Source organism: Dipodomys ordii, unplaced genomic scaffold (assembly GCF_000151885.1).
Source record: "Dipodomys ordii isolate 6190 unplaced genomic scaffold, Dord_2.0 Scaffold288, whole genome shotgun sequence".
Classification (NCBI taxonomy): Eukaryota; Metazoa; Chordata; class Mammalia; order Rodentia; family Heteromyidae; genus Dipodomys; species Dipodomys ordii.
Genome location: NW_012267504.1, coordinates 226,660 through 254,282, shown reverse-complemented (window position 1 = coordinate 254,282; position 27,623 = coordinate 226,660). Strand labels below are relative to the sequence as shown.

The window sequence follows — 27,623 nt, the reverse complement described above, 5'->3', positions numbered from 1 at the left end:
TTACTTCTCCATTGCCTCCTGAGAGAGGATGTGGTTATTGTCTTTTAGAGAGCTGTGCAAAGAGACACCATGACATTCAACCTGGCACACCCTGGAAAAGACAAGAAAAAAATACTGTGAGTGTAGTGAATTAGTCAAATTGTGATTCTGTGTATTCATCATGAATACTTTATTTAAAGACTTGTAGCTGGGCCCCAGCAACTCAGGAGGTTGAGATCTGAGGCCAGAGATTTGAAGCCAACCTAGTCAAGAAAACCCCATGAGATTCTTATCTCCACTTAACCATCAAAAAGCCAGTAAGTGGAACTGTGGCTCAACTGGTAGTGCACCAGCCTTGAGCACAAAGCATTGAGCCTCCATTCATGACCCAGGATTGACACCAAAATGTTTTTTAAAGACTTGAAATAGGCATTAGTCATCATTTCTTAATTCTGCAAAGATGGTTATTTGATCTTGTCAGTAGTTAATGTCCTTCTTACAGCTGAGCCTATGGCAAAGATTTGGTGGCTTTAGAAAGCAAAAATTGTGGGGCTATAAAGCTTCTAAGTGAGCCTTTGAGCAACCCTATCTAGATCTTTAAAGTTCACACTGCCCTCTCTACAGGAATGGGACAAAATCTGGGTGATGAGAGATCAAGAAGGTAGCAAGGCAAATAGAAATGCTATTTATCACAGGCTGAACCCAGCTACTCCATGGATATTTTGCTGAAATCTGAGTCCACATGACCATCAAACATGACTGCATTGGGAAAATTAATTCACTTGGAATGTGGTCATTACAATTAATCATAATCCATTATAACCAATGACTATGTCAGCAGAGGAAATTAGCACTCAGATGCACAGCAAGAAGGCACAGAGAATCTTGATTATCTGCCAGCTACAGAGAGAAGTCCCAGGAGAAGCCAGAGCTTCTCAGAGATCTCCAAGCTATGGAAATTAATATCTGTTAAGCCATCTATTCTATCATACTCTGAGCAGATCTTGATTTTCACACAGTGACCAAAATTCCCCAACACTAACCAAAATTAAGTAAGTATAAGAATATTTTATGGGTCATCACATTTTAGAATTGGCCTTTTGCCAGGTACCAGTGGCTAATGCTTGTAATATTAGCTACTCAGGAGGCTGAGATCTGAGGATTATGGTTCAAAGCCAGCCTGGGCAAGAAAGTACATGAGACACTTATCTCCAATAAACCACTAGCAAACGGGTAGTGATGCTGTGGCTTGAGTGGTAGAGCACTCGCCTTGAGCCAAAGAGCTGAGGAACAGTACCCAGGCCCAGAGTTCAAGCCCCATGACTGACAAAAAAAGAATGGGCCTTATTTTAATGATTAAAATTGTTTTCAGTCTTTTCAGTCATGGAGAGAAAGGAGAGACAGACACAGAGAGAAACTCTGAGACACAGACACAGAGACAAGAAAAAACACGGGGAAACAGAGGGGCAAAGAGACTAAGAGGAGGAGGAAGAGAAAGAAGAGAAAAGAGATAGAGACACAGAGAGAGACAAAGGGAGGGGTAGAGAAACAGGAGAGAAAGGGGGAGAGAGAAGAGAGAAAAAAAGTGAGAGAAAAAGGGATGGAGAGACAGACAAAGAGATAAAGTCCGAGGAGAGAGGGGGAAAAGAGGAGAGGAGAGAAAGAACTGGGAGAGAGGGAAGAGAGAAAGAGAAGAGGAGGAGGCAGGGGTAGGGAGAGAAGTCCAGCAAAATGAGATCTGGTGGACTGTCAGAGAAAACATAGCAGACATGTATGAGATGAAGATGACTGCAAAGCAGCAAGCTCACAGGAAGCCTAATTTTCATGATCAGATTTCCTTCTCTCTGTGTTTCTTAGATTTTTTTTTGTGAGTATCCATTGTTGCAATCGGTCATCCTGTGTCCTTGTTTCAGCATTTTGTTATTCCCCTTACCCTCCCCAAATCAGATAATTTATACAAAAGATGCACAGTACCAAAATTAAATACAATGACAACAGAGGACATACCATGGAGGGAAGAGCATACAAAAGAAACAAAAAAAATCACATTACATTGAAAAACAACAAAGAAAAACCTCTTGTGTCTATATCTTGGGGTTCACTTTGCTTAGCATCATCTTACTACTCATCTGATGATTATCCTAGATGTATACTAGTTACTGCAAATAAGGGAGACCATCAGACCTATATTTCTCTGGGTCTGGCTTACTTCACGTAATATAATTTTTTCTAAGTCTTTCCATTTCCTAACAAATGGGTCATTCTTTCTGATGGAAGCATAGAATTCCATTTTATATGTACATATATTCGTTCATCTACTGAGGGACATCCAAATTGGTCCTATATCTTAGCTATGAATAATGCTGCAATAAGATTCATTTTATGAGGAAAGGACATATATGAATCACAAAACAAATTAAAAGGTTATTACAAAAGAAAAAATCTAACAATTTACATGCACTTATATTTAAAACAAAAAAAACTAACACTGATGCTATGTATGTGCTATATTTGACAAGTGTGTATTAAAGAAATCTCTAATTTAAAAATGCAGAGAATACTTTAGAGAAAATAATTAAGATACCCATACTCACAGTTGTTATAAAATCAGGCTTGCAAAGGTAAAATCCATTGGATAAGACTTTTAGCAAACCCCTGACTCTGGTTCCCCACTTCCGGGGCACAGATGGACATGGCTAGCTGCGTGAGGATGCTGGTAGCCTCACCTGGGTAAAAACCTCACCTGGATGAAGACAGATTTCTTGGCATCCCCCCAAGCAAGGCAAGGGCCGAGATACAGAAGGAACATCTCTCGAAGATGAAGCTATTATTTGCTACCTGGGCAGTGCTGATGGCTGAGATTTTTTTCCCCTGGTCACTGCCAAAGATTCTTATGTCCCTTGGGGCTCAATATCCAAAGCTGCCCATTATCAGAAAGCCTTTCATATTATTTTAATCCCAGGAGTCAATTTCCTGAGTGCTACTGCAGAGGAGAGGAATTTAGGATGGCTTCTGACCCACACAGACAAGATTCTCTCCATGGTTTCTGCTCATCTTGTACCCAGAACCCTTCATCTTCCAACCTTTCAGCAGAGCTCCTACCTCGATTGCATCTGATCAGGAAATCTAACTTGTAGATATGAACGTACAGCCTGATTGCCTATGGGTGTGTGTAACTTTAAATATACATGGGTATTATGAAATTACAATTCCTCATTGTTACATTACTGTTAACATTATTAATGGCTTTTGGTCTTTTTTCTTTATTCTTTGTGTATGTGCTGCACCTTACACTTGAACTCAGAACTCTGACCCTGAGCTTTTGATGTTTTTTTCCTCAAGCCTAGCTCTCTGCCACTTGAGCCACTGCTTCACTTCTGGCTTTTTGGGTGGTTAATTGGAAATGTCTTAGGGATTTTACAGGCCTGTCTGGCTTTGAAACCTGATTTTCAAGATCTCAGTCTTCTGGGCAGGTAGGATTAAGCCACTGATACCCTAATTTATTATCACTAAGTCAAGCAAAAGACTTTTGATTTAACATGTACATTTACAAGTACAATGCAGCTTGATCAATGTCACCTCTTCCATCATTCCCCATCTCTCCCAGCCCTATCCACCCCAGGTTCTACTTCCATATATGGACATTGACTATTACAACTGCATGCATCCACTACTCTTGGTTCATCTTCCTCCCTCTTTTTTGTGTCAGTCCTAAGTCTTGAACTCAAAGCCTGGGAACTGTCCCTGAGCTTCCTTTGCTCAAGGCTAACACTTTACCACTTAAGCCACAGCACCACTTCTGGCTTTTTCTGCTTATGTGGTAGTAATTGAACTCAGGGCTTCATACATGCTAAGCAAGCACTCTACCACTAAGCCACATTCCTAGCCCTTCTTCCCTCTTCTTGACGCCCTCCCCACACCCCTGACAGCTTCCTGGTCTTAATTTTGTAATTCCTTTGAACAATTACCTTATAGTTTTAAGACAGTAAGTATTGTTCACGTGTGGAGCATTGATCCTGGTATAGCATAGTGTTCTCTATTTCAATAATTTTTCTAAAAATTATGTAATTTGTTCTTAGAGCTGGATAAAACTCCACTGGGTTTGAGTATACATATACATAATGGGCCAGCTTTTTTTTTTCTGTTCATCTATTGAAGGACAATCATGGAAATGGATGTAAGGATTACTATGTTGGGTAATATAATATTTTATAATATACATAACATATAATATGTATATTATATGCAAGCATATATAGTATATCATTATGAATTCATATTTATATATTTTACAAGATAAGTACATATTATATAATTTTGTTAAATATATTTATATCTATTATAAACATATTTTATGTAGTATTTCTAAATATATTATAAGTATGTACATATATAATGTACAAAAACTTCAAAAGAAGTATGTTATGTATTATACATTATTTATAATACATTTTATATATTTGAAGATAGCCTAATGAAACCTACCAAATATTGTTTGAAAATGGATGGAGAGCCAACACCAGTGGTTCATGTCTATAGTCCTAGTTACTCAGTAGGCTGAGATCTGAGGTCCCAGTTCAAATCCAGCCAAGGCAGTAATGTCCATAAGATTCTGATCTCCAATGAGCTATCAAATATGCTAGAAGTGGAACTGTGGCTCAAGTGGTAGAGCACCAAACTTCTCACTGTTCTTGGGGGTTCCAACAAACCAGTGCACTCCATTTAGTTGTTGCAGGTTTTTATTAGCATACATTTCTGGTATACAGGGTATGTTGTAACATTTCCACGCAAGTATACAATGTACTTCAGTCTGACTTTTCCTCTTCTGTTCATTTCCTTTACCCTCTCCCCGACTTGCCTTTTTTTTTTGGGTCCGGCCATGGGCCTTAACTCGGCCTGGGTGCTGTCCCTCAGCTTTTCAGCTCAAGGCTAGTGCTCTACCACTTGAGCCACAGAGCCACTACTGGCTTTTTTTTTTGCTTATGTGGTGCTGAGGAATCGAACCCAGGGCCTCATGTATGCAAGGCAAGCAAGCGCTCTACCACTGAGCCACCTTCCCAGCCCCCTGACTTGCTTTCTTATCTGGCTCTCCACTACTTGAACCACATCTCCAGTATTGTGCAACTTTCTAGATCTCAAACTCCTGAGTGGTTAGGATTACAAGCATGAGTTTGAAAGCTTTGTCTACACTTATATATATTGTCTAACTGCTACTCAAGTTGATCTGCAACACACCAAATTTTTAAAACTAACCTAATGTGGAATTTACAAACTTCCCTTCCTGTACCCAAACACATTCAAAACTTGTGGCTTAAAATTTTAGGAGTTTACTTTTTTCCCAAATATCACTTTTGTTTCTTTTTTTTCCCCCTTTGGTCAGTCATGGGGCCTGAACTCTGGGCCTGGGCACTGTCCCTCAGTTCTTCAGCTGAAGGCTAGTACTCTACCACTTGAGACACAGCACCACTTCGGGATTTTTCTGCTTATGTGCTGCTAAGGAATTGAACACAGGGCTTCATGCATGCAAGGCAAGCACTCTACCATTGTGCCACCTTCCCAGCCCTTACCTTCATTTCTAAAAGACAAAGAATTCCCCTTTTAGGTGGGCATTGGTTGCTTATACCTATAATCCCAGCTCCTTAAGAGGCTGAGATGGGAAGATCTCAATTCAAGGCCAGCTGGGGCAGAAAAGTTCGTGAAACTTTCCAATTTAACCACCAAAAAGCCATTAGTAAAAGCTGTGGCTCAAGGGGCAGAGCACCAGTATTGTAAAGAAAAGAAAAAGCTCAAGGACAGCACCCAGACCATGAATTCAAGTCCCATAAATCTCCTTTTAAGCAGAATTATTACCTACTCTGAAGTGAAGAACATAGAAATTATTTTTCTTTTACCGGATAATGGGACTTGCAGTGCCGCCTCTGCCCTGAAAGGATATTTCTCAACACCAGGCTCTCTCATATTCTTTTCACATATCCATCATTTTTCAGTTGTCACTGGCTTGTACATCCTGATGATAATTATAGGGCTCACTGAAAGTGAGGCTCTTTATCCATCCTAAAGATGGCCTGCAATACCTCAAAAGAGATGGCGGAAGACCTCCTCTATTCACACTGCATTCAGTACTATTCTGCCATGTGAGCCTGTGAGATTACACTTTCCCACACCCAGCTCCACACTTCTACGGTTCTTTCCAGTGTGAATATGCACGTGTGTAGCCAGGTGTGCCACACTACTGACACTGATATGACTTTTTTCCAGTCCTGGGGCTTGAACTCAGGGCCTGGACACTGTCCCTGAGCTTATTTTTGCTCAAGGCTAGCACTTGACACCACTTGAGCCACAGTGCCACTTCTGGCCCTTTCTGTTTATGTGGTACTAAGGAATCAAACACAGGGCTTCATGCATGCTAAGCAAGCACTCTACCACTAAACCACATTCCCAACCAATACAACTTCCACTTTGTTGGTCGCTGGGCTTCAGTTCAGGGCCTGGGTGCTGTCCCTAAGCTCTTTCCCTCAAGGCTAGCACTCTACCACTTTGAGTCACAGTACCACTTGGAGTTTTCTGATGGTCCATTGGAGATGGGTTTCACAGACTTTCCTGGGCTGGCTTCAAATTGCCATCTTCTGATCTCAGCCTCTTGAGTAGTTGGGATTATAGGCGTGAGCCACCAATGCCCAGCAGATACAACTTCTTGTTGCCGGTATGCATTTTCAGGTGTCTTCTATAAGCTAGGAGACTCTTAAAAACCTCCCGGCACTCCTTGCACTCATACTGCTTCTTTCTCAGGTGGATTTTGCTATGAGAAATGAGATAGTATTGCATCACAAAGGCTTTTCCACACTGATGACACTTATAGGGTTTCACCCCTGTGTGCTGCCTCATGTGTCTTTTGAGGCTGAAGAGAAAAGTGAAGACTTTATTGCAGGTAGGACAGGAATAAGGTTTTTCGCCAGTGTGGATCCTCTGGTGGGCGGCCAGTGTACTCTGCACCCGAAATTTTTTCTCACAGTACAGACAACCATATGGTCTCTCTTTGGTGTGAATTCTCCTGTGTGTCTTCAGCTGTACATTAGTCTTAAAATCTTTGTCACACTCATGACACTTGAAAGCCTTTTTCCCCCGGGCATGAATACTCAGATGTTTCTTATAGACCAAGAGACTCCTAAAGAGCTTCCCACATGATGGACAGTCATATGACTGCTGATTCCCATGATTCTTCTGATGAAAATTGAGATTTGATTTATACCGGAAGGATTTCCCACACTGGGTACAAGAAAAGGGTGTCTCTCTTGTGTGGCTATTCATATGTCTTTTCAGAGCAGAGCATTCCCGAAAGGTTTTCTCACAGAGATTGCAAGCATATGGCCTCTCTCCTGTGTGGATCCTCCTGTGTACTCTGAGGTTTGCATTCACCCTGAACCTTTTCCCACAATCAGTGCACTGGAAAGGTTTCTCTCCGGAATGGATGCGCAGGTGAATCATCAGACACTTCTGACTACTTAATAACTTCCCACACTGGGGGCATGATGTGTACCTCTCCCGTGTGTGGACCATCTTGTGTTTCATCAGGTAAGAAAGCATGGCAAAGGTTTTCCCACAGGCATCGCAGGCATAAATTTTCTCCCTCTGGGTGTGGACGAGCTGGTGGCCCATGAGCCTTGAACGCCGGTAGAAGGATTTGGGACACTGGCTACACTTGTACGGTTTGTTTCCAGAATGGATCACCTCATGCTGTTTGAGAAGTGAGTTGTCCCTGAAGGTTTTGCCACAATCCCGGCATTTGTAAGGCTTCTCCCCAGTGTGGATCCTCTCATGTCTTCGAAGGTAAGACTTTGAGCAGTAGCCCTTGCCACAATGTTGACACATAAATGGCTTCTCCCTAATGTGGACCCTCAAGTGCAGCTTTACAGCTGAGGGGTTCGGGAAGGTTTTACCACACTGATGGCAGGCCAGTGGTCTGCTGCTTTTGAAAGCTGCCTTCGGCTCCTGAGCATGTGGGGTAGAATTCAAGACTTTCCTACGATCACCACGTTTGTACTGGATGCTTCCCTGAGCCTTCCTCTGGGGCTCAACTCCTGGAGTGTTCAGGCTGCAAGAAGCTTCATCTCCTTCACATTCCTCCAAAAGGGAGGAATCTCCAAGGATATTGGCAAAGTCAAGGGCTGAGTGGCTTTGCATATTCTGGGATGAGGCCAGACCTCCCATGGAACTGCTTCCCTGTGCTGACTCCTATTGATTGACATAAACAACAGGTGCATCATTTATCTCATCCATTTCATGGAAAGAGTCCTCCCCCAACCCTTGCAAAAAGTATGGCCAGGGAGGGGAGAGTAATGTGGCTGGGTAGTGAAGGGGCAAGCCTAGCAGTTATGAAAGTCTGGGTTTGATTCCTTTTTTTATCATAGAAAACAAGCAAAACAAAGGAAGAGGCAACAATGCTTCATAGGAAATGTACTCATGTAACTGTAACTCCTCTGTACAGTATTTTTTACAGTAAATAATGTATTTTAAACAAATAAGTTTAAAAAAAAGAAAGAAAGCCCAAAAAAAAGAAAGGGAAAGGAAGGAAAAAAAGAAAAAAGAAAAGAAAAGAAAAAAGAGCCAGGCACAGGTGTCTCATGCATGTAATCCTAGCAACTCAGGAGGCTGAGATTTGAGGATGGAGGTTCAAAGCCAGCCTGAGCAGGAAAAGTCCTAGATACTCTTATCTCCAATTAACCAATAAAAAGTCACAAGTGGAGCTGTGGCTAAAGTAGTAGAATAGTAGCCTTGAGCACAAATGCTCAGGGACAGTACCCAGGCCCTGAGTTCAAGCCCCAGAACTGGAACCAAAAAACATATTGAGAGATTAGTATTAGTTTCTCACCTAATTGACTAAGCTTGAATGAAATGAATACCACAGAGTTTCTCTAGGGATGTCTCAATACAATTTTAACACATAGTTTCATTTTTGAATTAGATTATCTCTATTTATGAGAATATTTATTGTGGTGGTTTCTCCATAAAGACTATTAGTACCAGGGTTGTGACTGTCCTTCAAATTAATATTTAGAGACTTTCTTGTTTTCTTTTCTTTTTTTGGGGGGGTCGGTCGTGGGCTTGAACTCTGGACTTGGGTGCTGTCCCTGCGCTCTTCAGCTCAAGGCGAACGTTTGAGCCACAGCACCACTTCTGATTTTCTAGTGGCTTATTGGAGATAAAAGTCTCACGGACTTTCCTGCCCCGTCTGGCTTTGAACTGTGATTCTCAGATCTCAGCCTCCTGAGTAGCTAGGATTACAGGTGTGAGCCACTAGTGCCAAGCTATTCTTGTTTTCTTGTAACATTTTTCTGAGCCTCAGTCTACCCTTTGGTGCAAGGATTTGTTCCCTATTGACTGGAATGCTGGCCTGGTCATGGGAAGAGCAGGAAATGAGAGTGTGTGATTCTCACCTTTTTCTTACTGCGGAGTCTTTCTTCTCCCAAACTATCTCGAGGAGGCTGTGGCTGCTGGGTCACCAAGAGATTCCTCTCGCCTGTATTTATTAGGGGTGGGGTAAAAAAAGTTAAAATTTTGCAAAAGAAATTATATTACATTGGAACATGACAAATTATACAGGTCTTTAGGCATTCACACACAATGAGACCAAAGGAGAACACTCTTAGGAACACAAAGGCGCAATGCCTATGTTGCTCTGATCATATAAAATAATATCTATTGAAAGAAACTCCAGGAAATGGAAATAAGAGGGTTTTTTCTTTGTTATTTTTGTGTCCTTTTCTGTCTTGTTTGTTCATGTATCTGTCCTTGGGAGGGTAATGGAGGGACAAAGGGTGAACAAATGCAGCAGTGGCACTCACGGGACACTATGTGAAAAATGAACTATATAAAACTTGTGAGTGGGGATGGGAGGGCAAAACTGGGAGAGAGTGAGTAAAGGGGTGACAATGGACAAAAAGAAATAAACTCTTATTCTGACTTATATAACTGTACATCACTTTTATAACAATTTTTCAATTAAAAACATATGGGGATGGAATGTGGCTTAGTGGCAGAGGGTTTGCCTAGCATGCATGAAGCCATGAGTTTGATTCCTCAGTACCACATAGACAGAAAAAAGCAGAAGTGGTGTTGTGGCTCAAGTGGTAGAGTGCTAGCCTTGAGCAAAAGAAGCTAAGGGATAGTGCCCAAGCCCTGAGTTCAAACCCCAGGACTGGCAAAAAAAGATATGATACTAAGAAGTAGTCACTCTACTACCCCAGCCCCAAAGAATAAGTTCCAGTAAGGCTACTGGAAGCTTAAACCTGTAGAGAACTGAACCTTTATATATGGCACCATTTATTTTTTGTTGTTTATGCCAGTCCTGGGGCTTGAAAACAAGCCAAGGGAACTCTTCCTCAGCTTTCATGCTCAAAGCTAGCACTCAAGGCTTTAGCCATAGTTCAAGCTTAACTGGAGATAAGACTCTTATGGACTTTCCTGTCTGGTTTGAACTCCAGGCCTGGGCGCTGTCCCTAAACTCTTTTGCTCAAGGCTAGCACTCTATCATTTGGGTCACAGCCCCAGAGTTTTGAGGGTTAATTGGAGATAAGAGTCTCATGGACTTTCCTGCCCCAAGGTGGCTTTGAACCATGATCCTCACATCTCAACATCCGGAGTAGCTAGAATTACAAGTATGAACCATCAGTGCCCAGCTATAACATTTCTTCTTATTCTTATGACACAATTTTGCCATTGCACAGGGTATATCTATAAACCACTAGCATCATTATTCTTGACTACTACTTTGATACACAGAGAGCTGTGACACCCCAATTGTAGGTTGGATAATCAATATAAGTAGGGTTAGAGTACAGAGCTGATTTCTATCCAGGACCGATATGACAGAATGCAATGGCACAGATTTCATTATGTTATTCAGAATTGTCCAGGCCTGGGACAGGACTCTCACCTACCTACTTGGGAATCTGAGACAGAAGACATGTTTTTGAGTCAAGAAATTTAGAGGGCAGGCTGGGCAAATGATATGAAGTCATCTCAACAAAGTACATTAACTGCAGCACTATTGCAAAATTGTGTATGCTTAAGACATAAATTCTGTTAATTCTGGAACTTTCCATTATGATTGAAGACAGAGAGCTGCTCACATGTAACAAACCCCTTTAAATAAAACTGAGAATAATATATCATGTTGACAAAAGCAATTAAGGCAGATAGATAAAGACTAAACCCAATCTTAAATAAATGGAAAATGTAACTTGTATTATAGGTTGAATATAAATCTCCTAGAGGCTTTAAATTGAAGATTCAGGTTCCATGATTGGTTTGGGGAAGTGAGTCACTGAGATTACAAATCTCACTCATGCATTTAATCCATTGATGAACTCAAAATTGAATGGACAATGAAGAAATGGTAAGTAGACTGTGGAGCCTGATTGGAGGAAGTGGGTCATGGGAGTGTGTCTGCTTCCTGTCTACTCTGGTAAAATTACATTCCTCTGCAACATGTCCCCCATAGTGACATGCTGTTTTACCACATACGGAAAATAATTCTATTCATCAAAGAAAACCATTATTGGAGAATCAATATGAGAATGAAGGACAGAACGTAGGAAATTCAAAACACAGGTAATTCAGGAATAACAGGTGAGTAGGCATGGGTAGCTCTTTCTCTGAGGAATGAGATGTGAGGCTGAGGTATGAGGATCATGGGTCAAAGTTAGCTCAGGCAGAAAAGTCCCTAAGACGCCTATCTCCAATGAACCAGCAAAAAGACAAAAGTGGAGCTGTGGCTCAAGTGCAGTACCATGCCCAGACACTCAAGTTCCAAGTCCCAGGTCTGGCAAGAGGAAGGAAGGAAGGAAGGAAGGAAGGAAGGGAGAAAAGAAGAAAGGGAGAAAAGAAGGAAGGGAGAAAAGAAGGGAGGGAAGGAGGGAAAAGGAAGTAAGAGACCAAGAGAAAGAGAGTGAGAGAAAAGAAAAAGAAAGAAAAGGAGGGAGAGAAAGAAAGAAGCTCACATTCAATGTTTCGCCCTAACCTTATGAAGTATTTCTCTTCATTTTCTGAGTAGCATTTTATATAAGGAAGCCCCTCCCCCACACCCATATGGAGCAGATCTTCTCTGTGCTCAGTGCTCACCTGGACTAGAGTCTTGGTGAATTGTCTCCTCTGCCTCCATTTGATTTTCCTGTTCTAGCCATTTGATCAGAGCAGGTTTGCTGACCAGAGGTCCCCCTAGGATGGACAGAGAGGCATATGTGCAATTGACAACAGAAATGATCTCAAACCAAGCACAGTAGCTCACACCTGTAATCCTGGCTACTCAAGATGAATGATATCTGAGAACTGATGTTCAAAGCCAGCTAGGGCAGGACGGTCTGTGGGACTCTTATCTTTTTAACAAGCAAAAAGGCAGAAGTGGAGCTGTGGCTCAAGTAGTAAAGTGCCAACTTTGAGCAAGAAAACTTAGGGACAGCACCCAAACCCTGAGTTCAAGACCCAGGACTGGTGCACATGCACACATGTGCATGCGCGCGTGCGCGCACACACACACACACACACACACATCTGGTCTCTATTACATAGGCATGAGGACTCTGGCCATAGTGGCTTTGTCTTACCTACAGAGGCCCAGTTCCTATAGTTGTCCAGCATGACATCTCTATAGAATTTTCTCTGAGATGAATTTAGTAATTTCCACTCCTCCTTGGTGAAGTCCACGGACACATCCTCAAAAGTCATTGTACTCTAAAACACCCACATAAGAATATTCTGCATAAATCCCTGCTCATGCTCCAAACACAACACATGCCCATCATGCAAATGATTCTTCAAGTTCAGTACAACATTGACCAGCTTCCTAGAGACCAGATTCAAAGACTGGGCTCCAGCCTCCCCATGGCCTCCTCTCTGCTTACGCAATTTCCCAGCCTCCAGGATTTAAACCTACACAAGGAAAAGGCAGGTTATTTCTATCCCTACCCTGGGAGCTTTGAAAGTTTTTGCATTCTTCTCCAGCTCCATGGTCCCACTCAGCCCTGAGCCCAAGGAAATGATGAGAAACTCAAGTTTTGCCAATACATTCCTCCCACCCACCCCATACCATGACCACATCCATTTTTGTATGTGTGATACATAAAATTCACAGCTATGGGCTAGGAATGTGGATTAATAGTAGCGTGCTTACCTAGCATGCATGAAGCTGCCCTGGGTTTAATTCCTCAGTACCACATAAGCAGAAAAAGCCAGAAGTGGTGCTGTGGATCAAGTGGTAAAGTGCTAGCCTTGAGCAAAAAAAGCTCAGGGACAGTGTCCAGGCCCTGGGTCCAAACCCCAGCACTGGCAAAAAAATATTGTGGGTGCCAGTGACTCACCCCTGTCATCCTAGCTACTCAGGAAGCTGAGATCTGAGGATGGAGGTTCAAAGCCAACCTGGGCAGGAAAGTCCGTGAGACTCTTAAAGACCTCCAATGAATCACCAGAAAACTAAAGAGGAAATTTGGCTCAAAGTAGTAGAGCACTAGCCTTGAGGGCAAAAGCTCAGGGACAGTGCCCCAGGACCAGCAAAAAAATAAATAGAGAGAAAATAAAGCTTTATTCTCACCTGTAACTCAGTGGGAAGGGTTCCCACATTTGCAATCCACTCTGACCTAGAAGCAGGATCTTGAACAGATGGAGCTGTAGGAAATAAGGTATCAGCCTGTATGCACACACAATATAACACACCCCACAGCCTGGAACCTGCTAGTGGTTTGGGGGCGCTATAAGAAAACATCCAAGTTCAGCTCACATTATAAAGTAAACAACGTTCTTGAGCTCAGGATCTAGATGCTTTGAAGTTCAATGAGCAGGACACAGTCTCTGGTGAGGACCCCTACACTGTGGACATATGTCAGGGCATGGATTATGTTCTTGGCAAGAAGCCACAGAGTATAAGCACAGCTTAACATTCTCTAGAAACCTACCCAGCCACTAGCCTTGAGCAAAAAAGTTCAGGGGCAGCACCTTGGCCCTGAGTCCCATGACTGACAAAAATTTTTTAAAAAGAAAAAAAGAAACCTACCCAGGCCCCAAAACCAACACCTTAATTCTTTCGAGAGCATGTTCACAATTGACCCCTAGCTCATGGACCACATCCAAATCAATTTGAAGACATACAACATAAGCCCCACTAGAGACAGGAAATAAAGGCCACCTCCCACTCCATCAGAGTCTCAATTTCCAGCCCTGCACTGGTGGCTCACACCTATAATCTTAGCCACTTAGGAGGCTAAGATCTGAGGACAGGGTCAATATCAGCCATGGCAGAAAAAGTCTGTGAGACTTATCCCTAATTAATCACCCAAAAGCCAGAAATGGATGTGGCTCTAGAGGTAGAATACTAGCCTTGAGCTCAGAGGACAGTACCCTGAGGTTAAGCCACAAGACTAGAACAACAATAACAACAAAAGCTAGGGGCTGGTGGCTCAAACCTGTAATCCAACTAAACAGGAAGTAAGATCTGAGACTGAAGGTTTTCAGCCAAGTCAGGAAAATCCATGACACTCTTATCTCCAACAAACTACTCAGGAAAAGCCAGAAGCGGCATTTGGGCTCTAGTGGTAGAGCACTAGCCTTGAGAAAAAGCAGCTCAGGAACAGCGCCTCGGCTCTGAGTTCAAGCCCCAGGACCAGCAGCAACAACAACAAAATCTGATTTTCACAAATGAGATCAATATAATGGAGGAAGGCCAATTTGTTCTCTAAGGTAATAATGTAATAACAAGCCTAAGATTTCTCCCTGCTGTGTCCCATGCTTGTGTGCTTTCCCAATGATCAATTCCTAAACCTCAGTGAAAGAAACAGGGCTTTCCTGGGGTCCACCCAGCCCCACCCAAATCTGCCTCCTCCCTCTCCACTTCAGCCCCTCCTCTCCAATCCTCTCAGAGGGGGTAATCTGCCCCATTGTAAGCAGCCCCTCTATGGAAAAAAGGGGGGGTCTCTTCTTCATCATTCAAATAGGTGCATCTACAAAGCGAAGTACCAGACAGACGGGATGAAGGTGTGACTGCCATTTTGGAAGTCTTCAGGTACGTGCACGCAGCAATTTAGAGAAACAAAGCAGCTACTTCACTCCTTTCTGTGATCAATTCAAAGCTCTGAAATTTAAAAATAAAAACAATCAAGGAGAATGATCAACTGAGCAATCTGCCCTTCATGCATGCCGGTCATGACTATTTCTACTAAAATTAAAAAAAAAAATCAAAGCATCCTATCTGTTAATAGGAAATTGGTCCAGCACTGGTGGCTCCTGCCTATAATCCTACCTACCTCAGGAGGCTGAGGTCTAAGGAGCAAAGTTCAAAGCCAGCTAAGGCAGGAAAATCTATGAAATTCTTGTTGCCAATTAAAAAGCCAGAAGTAGCGCAGTGGCTCAAGTGGTAGAGCTCTAGCCTTTAGGGACAAAACAAAGAAAGGGAAAAAAGAGCTTGGGGCAGTGACTAGGCTCCGAATTCAAGCCCTAGGAGCAGCATCAAATAAAATAAAATTAAAAGTAACTTTTCTTCTGAACCACACCCTCTAGAATCATTTAAATCCCAAGGAATCTGGAACTTAGCTCCAAACAATTAAAACTCTAAAAGACTTATCCGTGACTGGGGGTGTGGTTCAGAGGTGTTTGTGGAGCTGAGTTAAATCCCACAAAAGAAAAAAAAAAGTATATGAACTGAGTTAGGAAATGTAAACTCTTCAGTCTGCAATTGCCTAACTCTGGCAGGACAGGGCTCCATTCCCAATAGCCAGAATGCAATCTCATTTAAATAAATAAAAGAATGGGAGGGGGCAGGGGTATAGCTCAGAGATAAGAACATTAGTCCAGCATTCCTGAGGCTCTGAGTTCAATCCCCAGCCCCACAAGGAAAAAAAACCTGTGTACACTCCAATCTCACTGCTATCATAGCATAGCTGTCATCATCTTAATACATATTAGCATACATAATCATTTTGAATATATTAACATACACTGTACAAGAGAATGTGATTCAGTAGCACTCACTTCCCCCAACCCTATTCTCACTACTCCTACACTCTTCCCAGTCTGACGTGCTGGGGCTTGAATTTAAGGCTTCGTGGATCCATCCTTAATACTTAATTCCCATCCTTAATACATAACTCCCAAACTTTTCCCAGCCCCCAAGCTCCTCCTCTCCCCTCTCTTTCCCAAGGCCTTCCCTTTTATGTGTGTTTTGCCCAAGACTGACACTCTACCACTTGAACAGTTTAATTAAAGATAGGAGACTCAAGGACTTTCTTGCCTGGCTGGCTTTGAACGTAGATCCTCATATCTCAGCCCCCCTGAGTAGCTAGGTTTACAGGCATGAGCCACAGGTGCCCATCACATCCTTCAATTGTTTAAAGGGAAATTGTCTGGGAGCTTCTGCTGACTGTATCTATCTGGGCACACATGGGAATTGGGGTACCCCCAACCTTTCTCTTTGAGAGATTTCTCTGTTGTATTCTTTGGATGTGTTCTGGGAAGAGTATGAGCAATTTGGTGATTTTTTTTTTATTCAGCTCTGCGGAGATCAACTTCCATCTTTCTTACTAAGCTCAGTTAAGATTTAGGTCACCACCAACACTTGAAAATCAAGGAAATTGTTAACAATCCGACAGACTTCACTTACTAGTTCAAGCCCCAGAAACTCACAAAAAAAAAAAAGAAAAAGAAAAAAGAAAAAAATCTCCTAAGCCAGTTAATCTTGAAACATTAACTTTGAATTCTGGCTTTATGGATTAATAAACAAATGTTTTCTCATAGGAGTTGTTTCACCAAAACAGTATTGACTTTATTTTGATCCCTGACCAATATTTTTCTTTTATATTTGCATGTATTAGTTCAGTGACTCTTTAGCATTTCATTCTAGTAGGTTTTAGAATGCAATGTACTTTTCTCTTTAAATAATTATTCTTGAGGGTAGATTTTTGTGACCTGGTAATAGTTTTAAAATATTTACTATCGGCCTACACAGAACTGTTTTTTTTTTTTTTCCTTCAGATTCAAGTAGAACCAAGGAATAGAAAATACGATTTCGGTATAAGTTCAGAGTCCCCGGAGTTAACCTATCATCCAGCATTAAAGGCTATTTGTCAGTGATGGCTGACTGATTGTAAACTACTTAGAGTGGAGGAAGGCCCCACCTAAGGATGAACAAAGACAGTAATTGCCTCAGACTGGACTATTTTACTAACTACCTGTTACTGGCTGGGGGTGGGGGGTGGGGAGAATCTCAAAGGATATGTGGGTGGAGGACTGTAATTCTTGGAAGTCTTTACCTATGCAAAACTGCTGGGCCCCAGGAGCTTGGGGTGCAGCCCAGATAGCCAGACAAGAAATGACTGGAGCCTGGAGGTAGAGGCTAGTAGTTGTAACTCATTGTCTGTAATCTTAGCTATTCATATTCAGGCTGCTCAGCCAGCAAGGACAGGAAAGTTTGTGAGACTCTTATCTCTAATGACCAAAATAGAACAACAAAAAACAGTAGTGGAGTTGTGGCTCAAGAGGTAAAACACGCTAGCCTTGAGTAAAAAGCAAAAAGCCAAAGCCGATGTTTCAGAAAGATGAAATTAGTTTCAGCAGAAATGGCCAAAAATCACCAAATTGTCCATACTGTTCACAAAACACATCCAAGGGGAAAAAAAGAGTGGGGTACCCAATCCTTTATCAGGATTGTCTGCACCCAGATACCTACAGTCAGCAAAAAGCTCCCAGACAAAAATATTCTTTTTAAATAAATGAAGGATAACATGGGCCCAGTGGCTCACTCTTGCCTGTAATCAAGGCTACTCAGGAGGCTGAGATCTGAGGACCAAGTTCAAAGCCATCCTAAGCACCAAAAAGAAAAAGAAAAAAGAAAAAAAAAGCTGGAAGTGGAACTGTGACTCAGGCACAGCACCCAGGCCCAGAGTTCGAGTGTCAGGACTGGCACAAATGAAAGGAAGGATTTGAGTAGAGTGGGAAAAGGGTATAAGGGTAAAAGGGGTGTAAGAGTGTGGGACTTCAGTGTTAAGGACCTGCCTACCAAGTGTGAGACTTTCAGTTCAAACCTCAGCTCCCTCAAAAGGAAAGAAAATCAGTAATTTTCCAGGGCATAGAATGGGGGAAGGGGTCGTCCACATGCCTATGTGCCCCTTTTGGCCTTCCCACCTCCACCGAATTTTTGGGATACCAGACTTACATGGAGGAGTCCCCCAAAACCCTTCCATACCACTCCCACCCTGGTTGGTGACTCTTCACTCTCCCTGGTCCCTCCTTCAATCTGCCCATCACCCTACCACAGAAGCAGCAAGTACTAGGGTGTCGGGACACTGGGGAGAAGGGAGGGGAATGGCGCACCCCAGCACCACCAAAACCTTCCCATCACCACACCTCCTGTCCCTGACTCACCCAGATTGCAAGAGAGGTCATAGAAGGTGCATCACAGGCCTGACTCCTGGGGTAGGCGCAGCTCGTGGACTCAAGCTTCGATCACAAACTGAGTTTTTAATTTACAAGTCTGAAAAATGCCAAGGCCAGGCCCAGGTCTCCACGGGATTTGCATGAGATCCCCAGGGCAGCTCTACCTGAGCTGGGGACAGGGACTGGACTGGCCAGTGGCTGGGGAGAGCAGAGGGAGAGAATCCAGAGAGAATCCAGAGGCCCAAAGACCTGAAGATGAAAAAGACAAGAAGGGTGTGGAGAGAGGGAAGGAGGAGGGGAGGACGAAGGAGCAGGGGGAAGAGACAGAGGAAGGAATGAGGAAGGTAGGGCAAAGAAGGAATTAGAAAAGTGAAGGAATGGCAGGGCCAGGAGGGAGGCGAGGCCATGAAAATAGGAGGGAAGAGCCTGGAGGGGGCATGGCCATGCTAGGGCTCAGAGCTGTGGAAAGCGAATGGGAAGTGGCCCAAGGAGTGAAGGTGTGGGGCCAGGGGGCGGGGCCAGGGGCGGGGCCAAGTAAGGGGCCGAGCCAGAGAAATCAAATGGGAAGGGCCAAAGGAGTGGGCGGGGGTGGGGGGGGTGGGAGCGAGGGACTGGTTAGCTCAGTTGTAGACCACAAACTGAGCGTGCAAGAGGTCCTGACTCACATCAACACACATTTATAAAAAATAAAATAAAAATAGGTCGGGTGATGGTGGCTCATACCTGTCATACTAGCTACTGAGGAGGCTAAGATCTGAGGATTAAGAAAAGAGAGGGGGGGGAAGGAAGGAAGGAAGGGAGGGAGGGAGGGAGGGAGGGAAGAGAAGGGAAGAGAAGGGAAGGAAGGAGGGAAAAACAATGTTTAAATAAAATCCACTCTTTTACTAATTGATAAATCCAAAATATCTCACAGGCTAGACAAGTGCTTGGCTATTGGGCCATATCCGCAGCCCTGTTTGAGCAATTGTGAAAGTATAAAACACATCAGTAGCCGGGCGCTGGTGGCTCACGCCTGTAATCCTAGCTACTCAGGAGGCTGAGATCTGAGGATCGCGGTTCAAAGCCAGCCCGGGCAGGAAAGACCATGAGACTCCTATCTCCAATAAACCACCAGAAAACCGGAAGTGGCGCTGTAGCTCAAGTGGTAGAGCGCTCGCCTTGAGCTGAAGAGCTGAGGAACAGCGCCCAGGCCCAGAGTTCAAGCCCCACGACCGACAAAAAAAAAAAAAAAATCAGTATTCATTGTTACCACACGTCAGTAAAACTTATTTTTCTAGTTTTACCATATGCAGTTTTGTGGGGGTTTTGTTTATTTGTTTGTTGTTGTTGTTGTTGTGTGTGTATACATACACACATGTACACCAACACTGGGGCTTCAGCTCCCAGCCTGGGCACTGTCCCTGAGCCTTTTTGCTCAAGGCTAGTGCTCTACCAGCTTGAGCCACAGCTCTACCTCCAGCTTTTTGCTGGTTAATTGAAAACAAGAGTCTCATGGACTTTCCTGCTTGGGCTGGCTTTAAATTACAATCCTCAGATCTCAGCCTCCTGAGTATCTGAGATTACAGGTGTGAGTTACCATCATCTAACTCATATATTTTCTTATAAGACATATAGAATGATAGTTTTATACCTTTGTAACCTTGCACATTCTATCCATGCAGTCAGTATTTGATTTCCAGTGTCTGATCTTTTGTTTGCCCTAGGATTAATGTCATTCTTATAGGACTTTAATGGCCTTTTTATCACCTTTATCAAAATCTGTTTCGTTTTTTCACTTTTATGAAGATAAAACTTTGAGAATTCTGTTTTATTCTGAGAATCATCTTTGGGCTTCAGAACTGATCAGTGAGCTGTGTCAGGAGTGATGCATTGATAGTCCAAGAGCTTATCTTTTTTTGGGGGGGGGTCTGGTCGTGGGGCCTGAACTCTGGGCCTGGGCGCTGTCCCTCAGCTCTTCACCTCAAGGCTAGCGCTCTACCACTTGAGCCACAGCGCCACTTCCGGCTTTTTTCTTTTTGCTAATGTGGTGCTGAGGAATCGAACCCAGGGCCTCAGGCATGCAAGGCAAGTGCTCTACCACTGAGCCACCTTCCCAGATCCAAGAGCTATCATTTTTAAGTTATATTTTATGCAATTAAAAATAAAGATGATTTCTGATATTGATGAAGCATTATTTATTTTTCTGCTATTGGGGATAAATTTGTATGAGTTTGTTCTTCATGCCCTCTGAAGAAAGTAAAAAAATATCTGTGTACACTAGGGAGGAACTGTTAACTATAGCAAACTAGATTTTCACATTGGCTCAATTACAAAGAGATTTCCTAAAGGGATATACCATTTACCAGATAGAGTTTTTTGTCATTTAATTTATTTTTATTACAAGCTTTCCTACATTAGGCCAAAAATATGCAAAATTATTTTGACTCTGAAGTCAGAAGACATTCATATATATTTTTATTATTTATTTATCATCATTTTACTAATTAGCTTATACTTTCACTGTAAGGCCAGTTCACTTGTGAGTTGTTTTTGGACTCTCTTGTTTAAACAAAAGGATTTTGCCAAGTACATACTACTTTGCCTGTAATCCTAGCCCCTCAGGAGGCTTAGATCTGAGGATCATAGTTCATAACCAGCCCAGGAAGGAAAGTCTATCAGACTCCTACTTCCAAATAACCACCAAAATGCCAGGAGTGGAGTTGTGTGGCTCAGGTGGTAGAGCTCCAGACTAGCCTTGAGTCCAAGCTCCACAGCTGTCCCCCAACCCCCCAAAAAGAAAGGAAAATATAGCCCTTTCCCCAGCAAAAAAGAAAAAGACAGAAAAGAATATGTAGGATTGCATTTAGGTCAGATCAGATCATCTAAAACAAATCTCTCCTTAGAAAACCCTCTATTCTCAAACAAATAACCTTTACTCATTTTTTTAAATAAATTAAGTACAAATGCATGAGATGTGATTTAGATATATTTGGAAGATGACTGTGAAATCCACAGTAGGAGAAGCACTCCCATACATCTCTACATGGTTGAGCCATGTAGAGATTATTAATGGGTCCACCCAAGGCAGTGAACTAAAGTTTCAATCTCTGATAGCAGGTCCAGGTAAAAACATGACAAGTTGCATCCACTTTTCCAGTGATCTGGATAGAACCAGTTCTAGGAAGAAAGTCTTTTGCATGGAGGACAGTGGGCCAACCAGTTCCCTGACCTCAGAAGTCATTGTAGTGAAAGTCAACTCTGAGCCAGACATGGTGGCATACACTCAAAAATCTTGGACACTGTGGAGAATCATAATGTCAAGGTTTATATTAGATTTTCACTTTCTTCTTCCTTGTTTTTTTTAGTGTGTGTGTCTGTGCGCATGTGTGTGCATGCAAGCAGATTTCCTGGGTGAGTTGGTCACTGGAGAGCTGATGTACACCCAGAAAGCTGTCCCATAAAACAGGCAAACCACTCATGGTTGAGAGCCACAAGTGGGGAAGGCTTTATGCTTGCTTCCCTGCTGATGAGGGAATTCTTAAGACAGAGGACATGATACAAGCATAAGAAAAGATCGTTACAGAGACAGCAGGAGTACTAAATGGGAATACTGCATTAAAGATCAGGAGGCTATTGACAAAGGTGTTGGCACAAGCCAGTTTGATGACCTGGGTGACCTCACAGAAGAAATAAGGGATTCCTACATCTCCACAGAAAGACAAAGGCAACATCATGAGAATCTGGAATAGGGCATCTACAAAGCTAATGGAAAGGGACTCCAGAACCAGCAAGACACAGAAGCTAGGGTACATGATGGCCATGTACCTCAGGGGGTAACAGATGGCCACGTAGCAGCCTTAGGCCATTATTGCAAGAAGACGATTTTCTAAGCTACAAAAAAACCAGTCAGGCAGATTTGGGCCAGGCAGCCCATGTAAGTGATTCTCCAGACTCATTTATGGAAGTTCACCAACATCTTGGGGATGGTTTAATCAGATGTCATTGAAGGACAGGGTAGAGAGGAAGAAGTACATGGGGGTGTGGAGGTGGCGGGGGGGTCAGAGCTGATAGCCAGGATGATGAGCAGGTTGCCCACGATGGTGACCAGGTACATGGACAGGATGAGGCTGAAGATAAGAGGCTGGAGTTCTGGGTCATCTTTCAGTCCCAGAAGAAGAAATTCTGATATTGCTCTTTGTTTGCTGGGACCCATGGTTTGATGAATCTATCAGAACATATGCGATGTAAATATTAAATTCATGCAGAGCCAGGCACTGATGGTTCGTGCCTGTAATCCTAGCAACTCAGGGGGATGAGATCTGAGGATCGCAGTCCAAAGCCAGCCTGGGCTGGAAAGTCAGTGAGACTCATCTCCAATTACTCACCAGAAAGCCAGGAGTATGGCTCCAAGTAGCAGAACATTAGCCTTGAGCAAAAGGAGCTCAGGTGGAACACCTGGCCCTGAGTTCAAGCCATACCACAGACCAAAAATACAAATTCATGAAGGGGCGAGAAAAAGCATCAGAGCCTAGAAAAGTTTTGGGAATGTAAACTTCATATTCCCACTTGACAAGATTTAGGGGTAATTTACTGTTCAGTAGAGAACCAATAATTGAATATTCTACCTACCCTCACTGGGGCCCTGAGAATGGAAATTTCCTCCACCATTAGTGGGCAGTCAAGGAAACATTCTGATGTATTCCTTTGCAAAGTTCTCTATTATCTCTTTTCACTCCTTTCTCCTCCTTCACCTTCTCTTCCTCATTTAGTGAAATAGTATTTTCATTGTACACTAATTTGGCTTCCATCCATTATGTTCATTGCTGAAAGTAAAATAAAAGTTATGGCAGGCTGGGTGATGGTGGCTCATGCCTCTAATCCTAGCTACTCAGGAGACTGATATCTGAGGATGGAGGTTCCAAGTGCAGCCCGGCAAGAAAAGGAGCTGTGCCTCAAAGTGGTAGAGTGCTAGCGTTGAGCAAAAAAAAAAAAAAAAAAGAGCTCAGGAACCATGCCCAAGCCTTGAGTTCAAGCCCCACTGCACACATACACACACACACACACACACACACACACACACACACACACAGAGGACATGGCATAGCTGGAAAAGAAATGCTAATAATAGCAATCTTGGTTTGTCCTTGGGTAGGGGAGAAAAGGATATAGAAATTTAAATGAAGTGAGTAATACATTGTCACATACACAAGTCATACTTGATATTACTTCTGAACCATTCACACAAGGCTTCAGTGACCTCGCTGGCTTGAAATGAGGGTTCTCAGTAGGTGCAGACAGACTTTGGCCTCAACACCTAGACCAGGAAGAACCATCTCTGGGAGGAGGCTCAGGGTGTGGCTTCCTGACTCTGTCAGGCCTGCTTCTAAGCTGGTCACAGGCTGATTAGAGCCCCAGAGGCTCAATATCCAGAGTGTCTCATTAAGGAAACTACTATGTCATCCTAACTCCATGGAGGTGAGCACTCTTGAGCAAGGTTCGTTTCCAGTGCATGTCACGTACTCTTCTCCTTTCTTTCTGTACCATCTTCATTTCACAGAACTTGCTGATAAATTCCAGTGCCATTTTTGTAGCAGGAAGCTAGGACACTGGTGGCTCACATCTATAATCCTAGGTCTTCAGGAGGTTGAGGACTGAGGACTGATGTTCAAAGCCAGCCCAGGATGACAAATGTGCTAATCTCTTATCTTCCATTTAACAACAACAACAAAAAAGCAGAACTGAAGTCCTGACTCAAGTGGGGAATGCTTGATTTGTGAACAAATAAATGCCAAAGGAGAGTTCGAATCCCTGAGTTCACGTCCCAGAACAGGCACAAATAAATTCTGAATGATTATATATAATAATTGATAGCATGAAGTCTGATTCCTTTTTATAATTTATATGTATGTCTATATATTCTCTATAAGCATATATTTCCATATACATATATACAAATACATATACATGTATATACAAATATATACATGTATATGTACATATATGTACATATGTATATATATATACATACCTAGTTATATTTTTACCTTAAAAAAACCTTTTATTAATCTTTTGTTTATGGGATACCATGGAACTGAACCCAGGGCCTCATGCACGTGAGGCAAGCACTCTACCTCTAAGCCACATTCCCAGTCTGATTTCTTATCCTTCTATTGGGCTGTGAAAAACAACTTCCTTGAACCTATGCAATTCAGTAGGATACATGAGAGGAGGTATTCATATTTTTCACTCATACTGGGAGAAAAATAACTATTGAAATGTCATCAGTATCTGAAAGACCAGCTTTTTTTTTTTTTTTACTGTTGTCATAGGTTGTGTAAAAATAGACAACTCTGTCCATATCTGGCTAGGTGATAAACCCCCAAAATGTAATGGAATCTCAGAAATGCAACAATAAAATTTCAAAGTAGATAACAATTCATTCCCTTTCCACTTTGTTATGGTCAGAAGTAATTTGGTGATGGTTTGGTTTTATAGGCATGCATAAAAAATAATGATGCACTAGGTTTCTATGAAATTATTTTTACACAAATATGTAGAACACTAACATTAATTATTGGCTACATTTACCCAATCTCTCTCTCCTTTACGACAATACATGATATTGCATTTGGTGTGCACCCAAATAATTTGTGATAAATTGTTCCCCTACCAGCATTGCTTTTGGATAATATGTTAAGCATTCACCCTCTGGTTATTGAAGGTCATAAATCACTAGGGAAAGGAATTTGGATGTATAAGTATTGATTTACTAGCCACAAGTCACAAATCACAATACAGATGCCTTTTGCATAGCCACAGGGATGTAATGTAGGTTCCTGTTTTTAGCATCATGTCAAGGTACCACGCTGAAATCTGTTGCAGCCTACTGGATGCTCAGAGAAGGCACATTCTCTGTATTAACCAGCTTACATGGAACTTGCTGAAGCTCTAATCTCTGAAACTAGAGACTCCCAAATTCTGAAGTCCTCATAATCCTAGCTATTCAGGAAGCTGAGATCTGAGAAACGTAGTTGGAAGTCAACTTGGGCAGTGGAGTCTGTGAGAGTCTTCTCTCTGATTATCCAGAAAGAACCAAAAGTTGGAGTTTGGCTCAAGTAGTAGAGCACAAGCATTGCCCTAAAACACTCAGGGACAAGGCCCAGGCCCTGAGTTTAAGCCCCACTACCAGTACATACACTATACTAAAAATAAATATTATTTCCCTGGTATTGTCAATGGGTTTATTTTCACTGAAACATGGATGGCATCTTTACTAATAAAGTAACAGTACTATAAAAAGCCATTTCAAATCATTGAGATGTTCAGTTGTGTGGATTTTACAAGTAATGAAACCAAGCAGTGTGGAACATCTCAGTAACTTTAACAGAGTTTTAAATTTCAGTTTATTTGCCTCACATACACCATGCAAGCCCCTTGCCCCTTTCCATGGTATCCAGCTTAATCGGGTCTCTTTATAAAATGTATCTTAAAAACCGTTCCTGCCCAATTCAGCATCTGAAATTTTTTTTCCCCTTCTGAGACAGGTCCCTAAAAGAGACTCCATGATCTCCCAGGCTGCTTCCCAGAAACTCAAGAAAGCTCAGGGATCAAAATCGCTGGACCAAAAAAGTATGATTGAGTTAAGACATCACCTTGACTGGTGACTTTTGGAAGAACTTCAGGAGAAGTCGTCAGTTGCTCTGTCATCCTCACCCACTCAGAACACCCCAAGTCCTAAACACATTGGCAGAGTTACAGAACAGAAGGTTTGCTGAACCTGAGTTAGACTCCACAGTGGTGAGGGCGTGGCACAAGACACAGAGGGCGTGGCTTAAGCTAAAGGGGTTGTGGCTACAGTTGTAAAGGCGTGGCTCAAATAGTATGAGTTTGGCTCATGTGGAAGATCACCTGCTCAGGAAGTTATAGGTATTAAGATTGGGATTTCCCAATCTTTCCCCTTCTCCCCCACAAAGAGAAGATAGAACCATGATGAGATGTCTCAAGGCTCCCTTCATTTCTTTGTTCCTCATACTGTAGATAAAGGGGTTCAGCATCTGTGGGATCACAATGTACATCATGGAAGCCACTATATTTTTAAAGGAAGACTCTGTAACGGCCGAACTCATGTAGACACTGAAACCTGTCCCATAGAACAAGGACACGACCGACAGGTGAGAGCCACAGGTGGAGAAAGCTTTAGACTTTCCTCCTGCTGATGGGATCCTCAAAACGGAGGAGAGAATCTGAGCATAAGAGAAAATAATACCCACAAGTGGCACACCAAAAAATAGGCTAGACACTATATACATGAGGAGGTTATTGATCAATGTGTCTGAACAGGCCAAACGGATGACCTGTGTGAGCTCACAGAAGAAGTGAGGAATCTCCACATCTTGACAGAAGGATAGATGTGATGCCATCAGACTGTGGAGCAGGGCATGCCCTGCACTAATGAAGAGAGAATAGAGGACCAGCAGGACACAGAGGCCAGGGTGCATGATGACCATGTACCTCAGTGGGTGACAGATGGCCACATAGCGGTCATAGGCCATCACTACAAGGAGACAGTTTTCTAAACCACCAAATGTCACAACAGAGCCAATCTGAGTTAGGCACCCTGTGTAAGTGATGCTCTGGTCTTGGGCTTTGATGTTCACTAGCACCTTTGGGATAGTGGTGGTGCTGATGCAGATATCAGTGAAGGAGAGGTTGGAGAGGAAGAAGTACATGGGGGTGTGGAGGTGGGGGTCAGCACTGACAGCCAGAATGATGAGCAGATTGCCCAGGATGGTGAACAGGTAGGTGGACAGGAAGAGGCTGAAGATGAGAGGCTGGAGTTCTGGATCATCTGTCAGTCCCAGGAGAAAGAATTCAATAGATGCTGTTTCATTTGTGGGTTCCATATTTTGTTGAGCATTAGTTTTATAAAAAAAATACTGTGAAAATAAAATAAAGAGAACATGATTTCTATACACTTTGAACTTGTGATGGCTATGAAAAATATCTTCTTACCACTTTGGGCTTCACTTCGGATAAGTTCTTAAGATGGTGATTGACTTTGTATGTTTTAACAGATATTCTCTTTTTTTTGGGGGGGGTCCGGTCGTGGGGCCTGAACTCTGGCCCTGGGCATTGTCCCTCAGCTCTTCAGCTCAAGGCTAGCACTCTACCACTTGAGCCACAGTGCCACTTGCGGCTTTTTTCTTTTTTGCTTATGTGGTGCTGAGGAATCGAACCCAGGGCCTCATGCA

At 42.7% G+C, this 27,623-nt stretch overlaps 1 protein-coding gene and 1 pseudogene across 1 annotated transcript; both read right to left on the bottom strand.

The window, feature by feature from the left end:
* On the bottom strand, positions 1 to 22,585 carry LOC106001339 (annotated as a pseudogene).
* A 3,691-nt stretch (positions 22,586 to 26,276) lies between these two features.
* Positions 26,277 to 27,275, bottom strand: LOC106001338 (olfactory receptor 7G1-like). Its single transcript, XM_013036453.1, has one exon. The coding sequence runs from the start codon at positions 27,273 to 27,275 to the stop codon at positions 26,277 to 26,279; it is 999 nt and encodes a 332-aa protein (XP_012891907.1).
* Between the last annotated feature and the right edge of the window lie 348 nt (positions 27,276 to 27,623).

Bases quoted from the DNA above. Each gene is read 5' to 3' on its own strand.
- LOC106001338 (XM_013036453.1), bottom strand. From the start codon at position 27,275: ATGGAACCCACAAATGAAACAGCATCTATTGAATTCTTTCTCCTGGGA.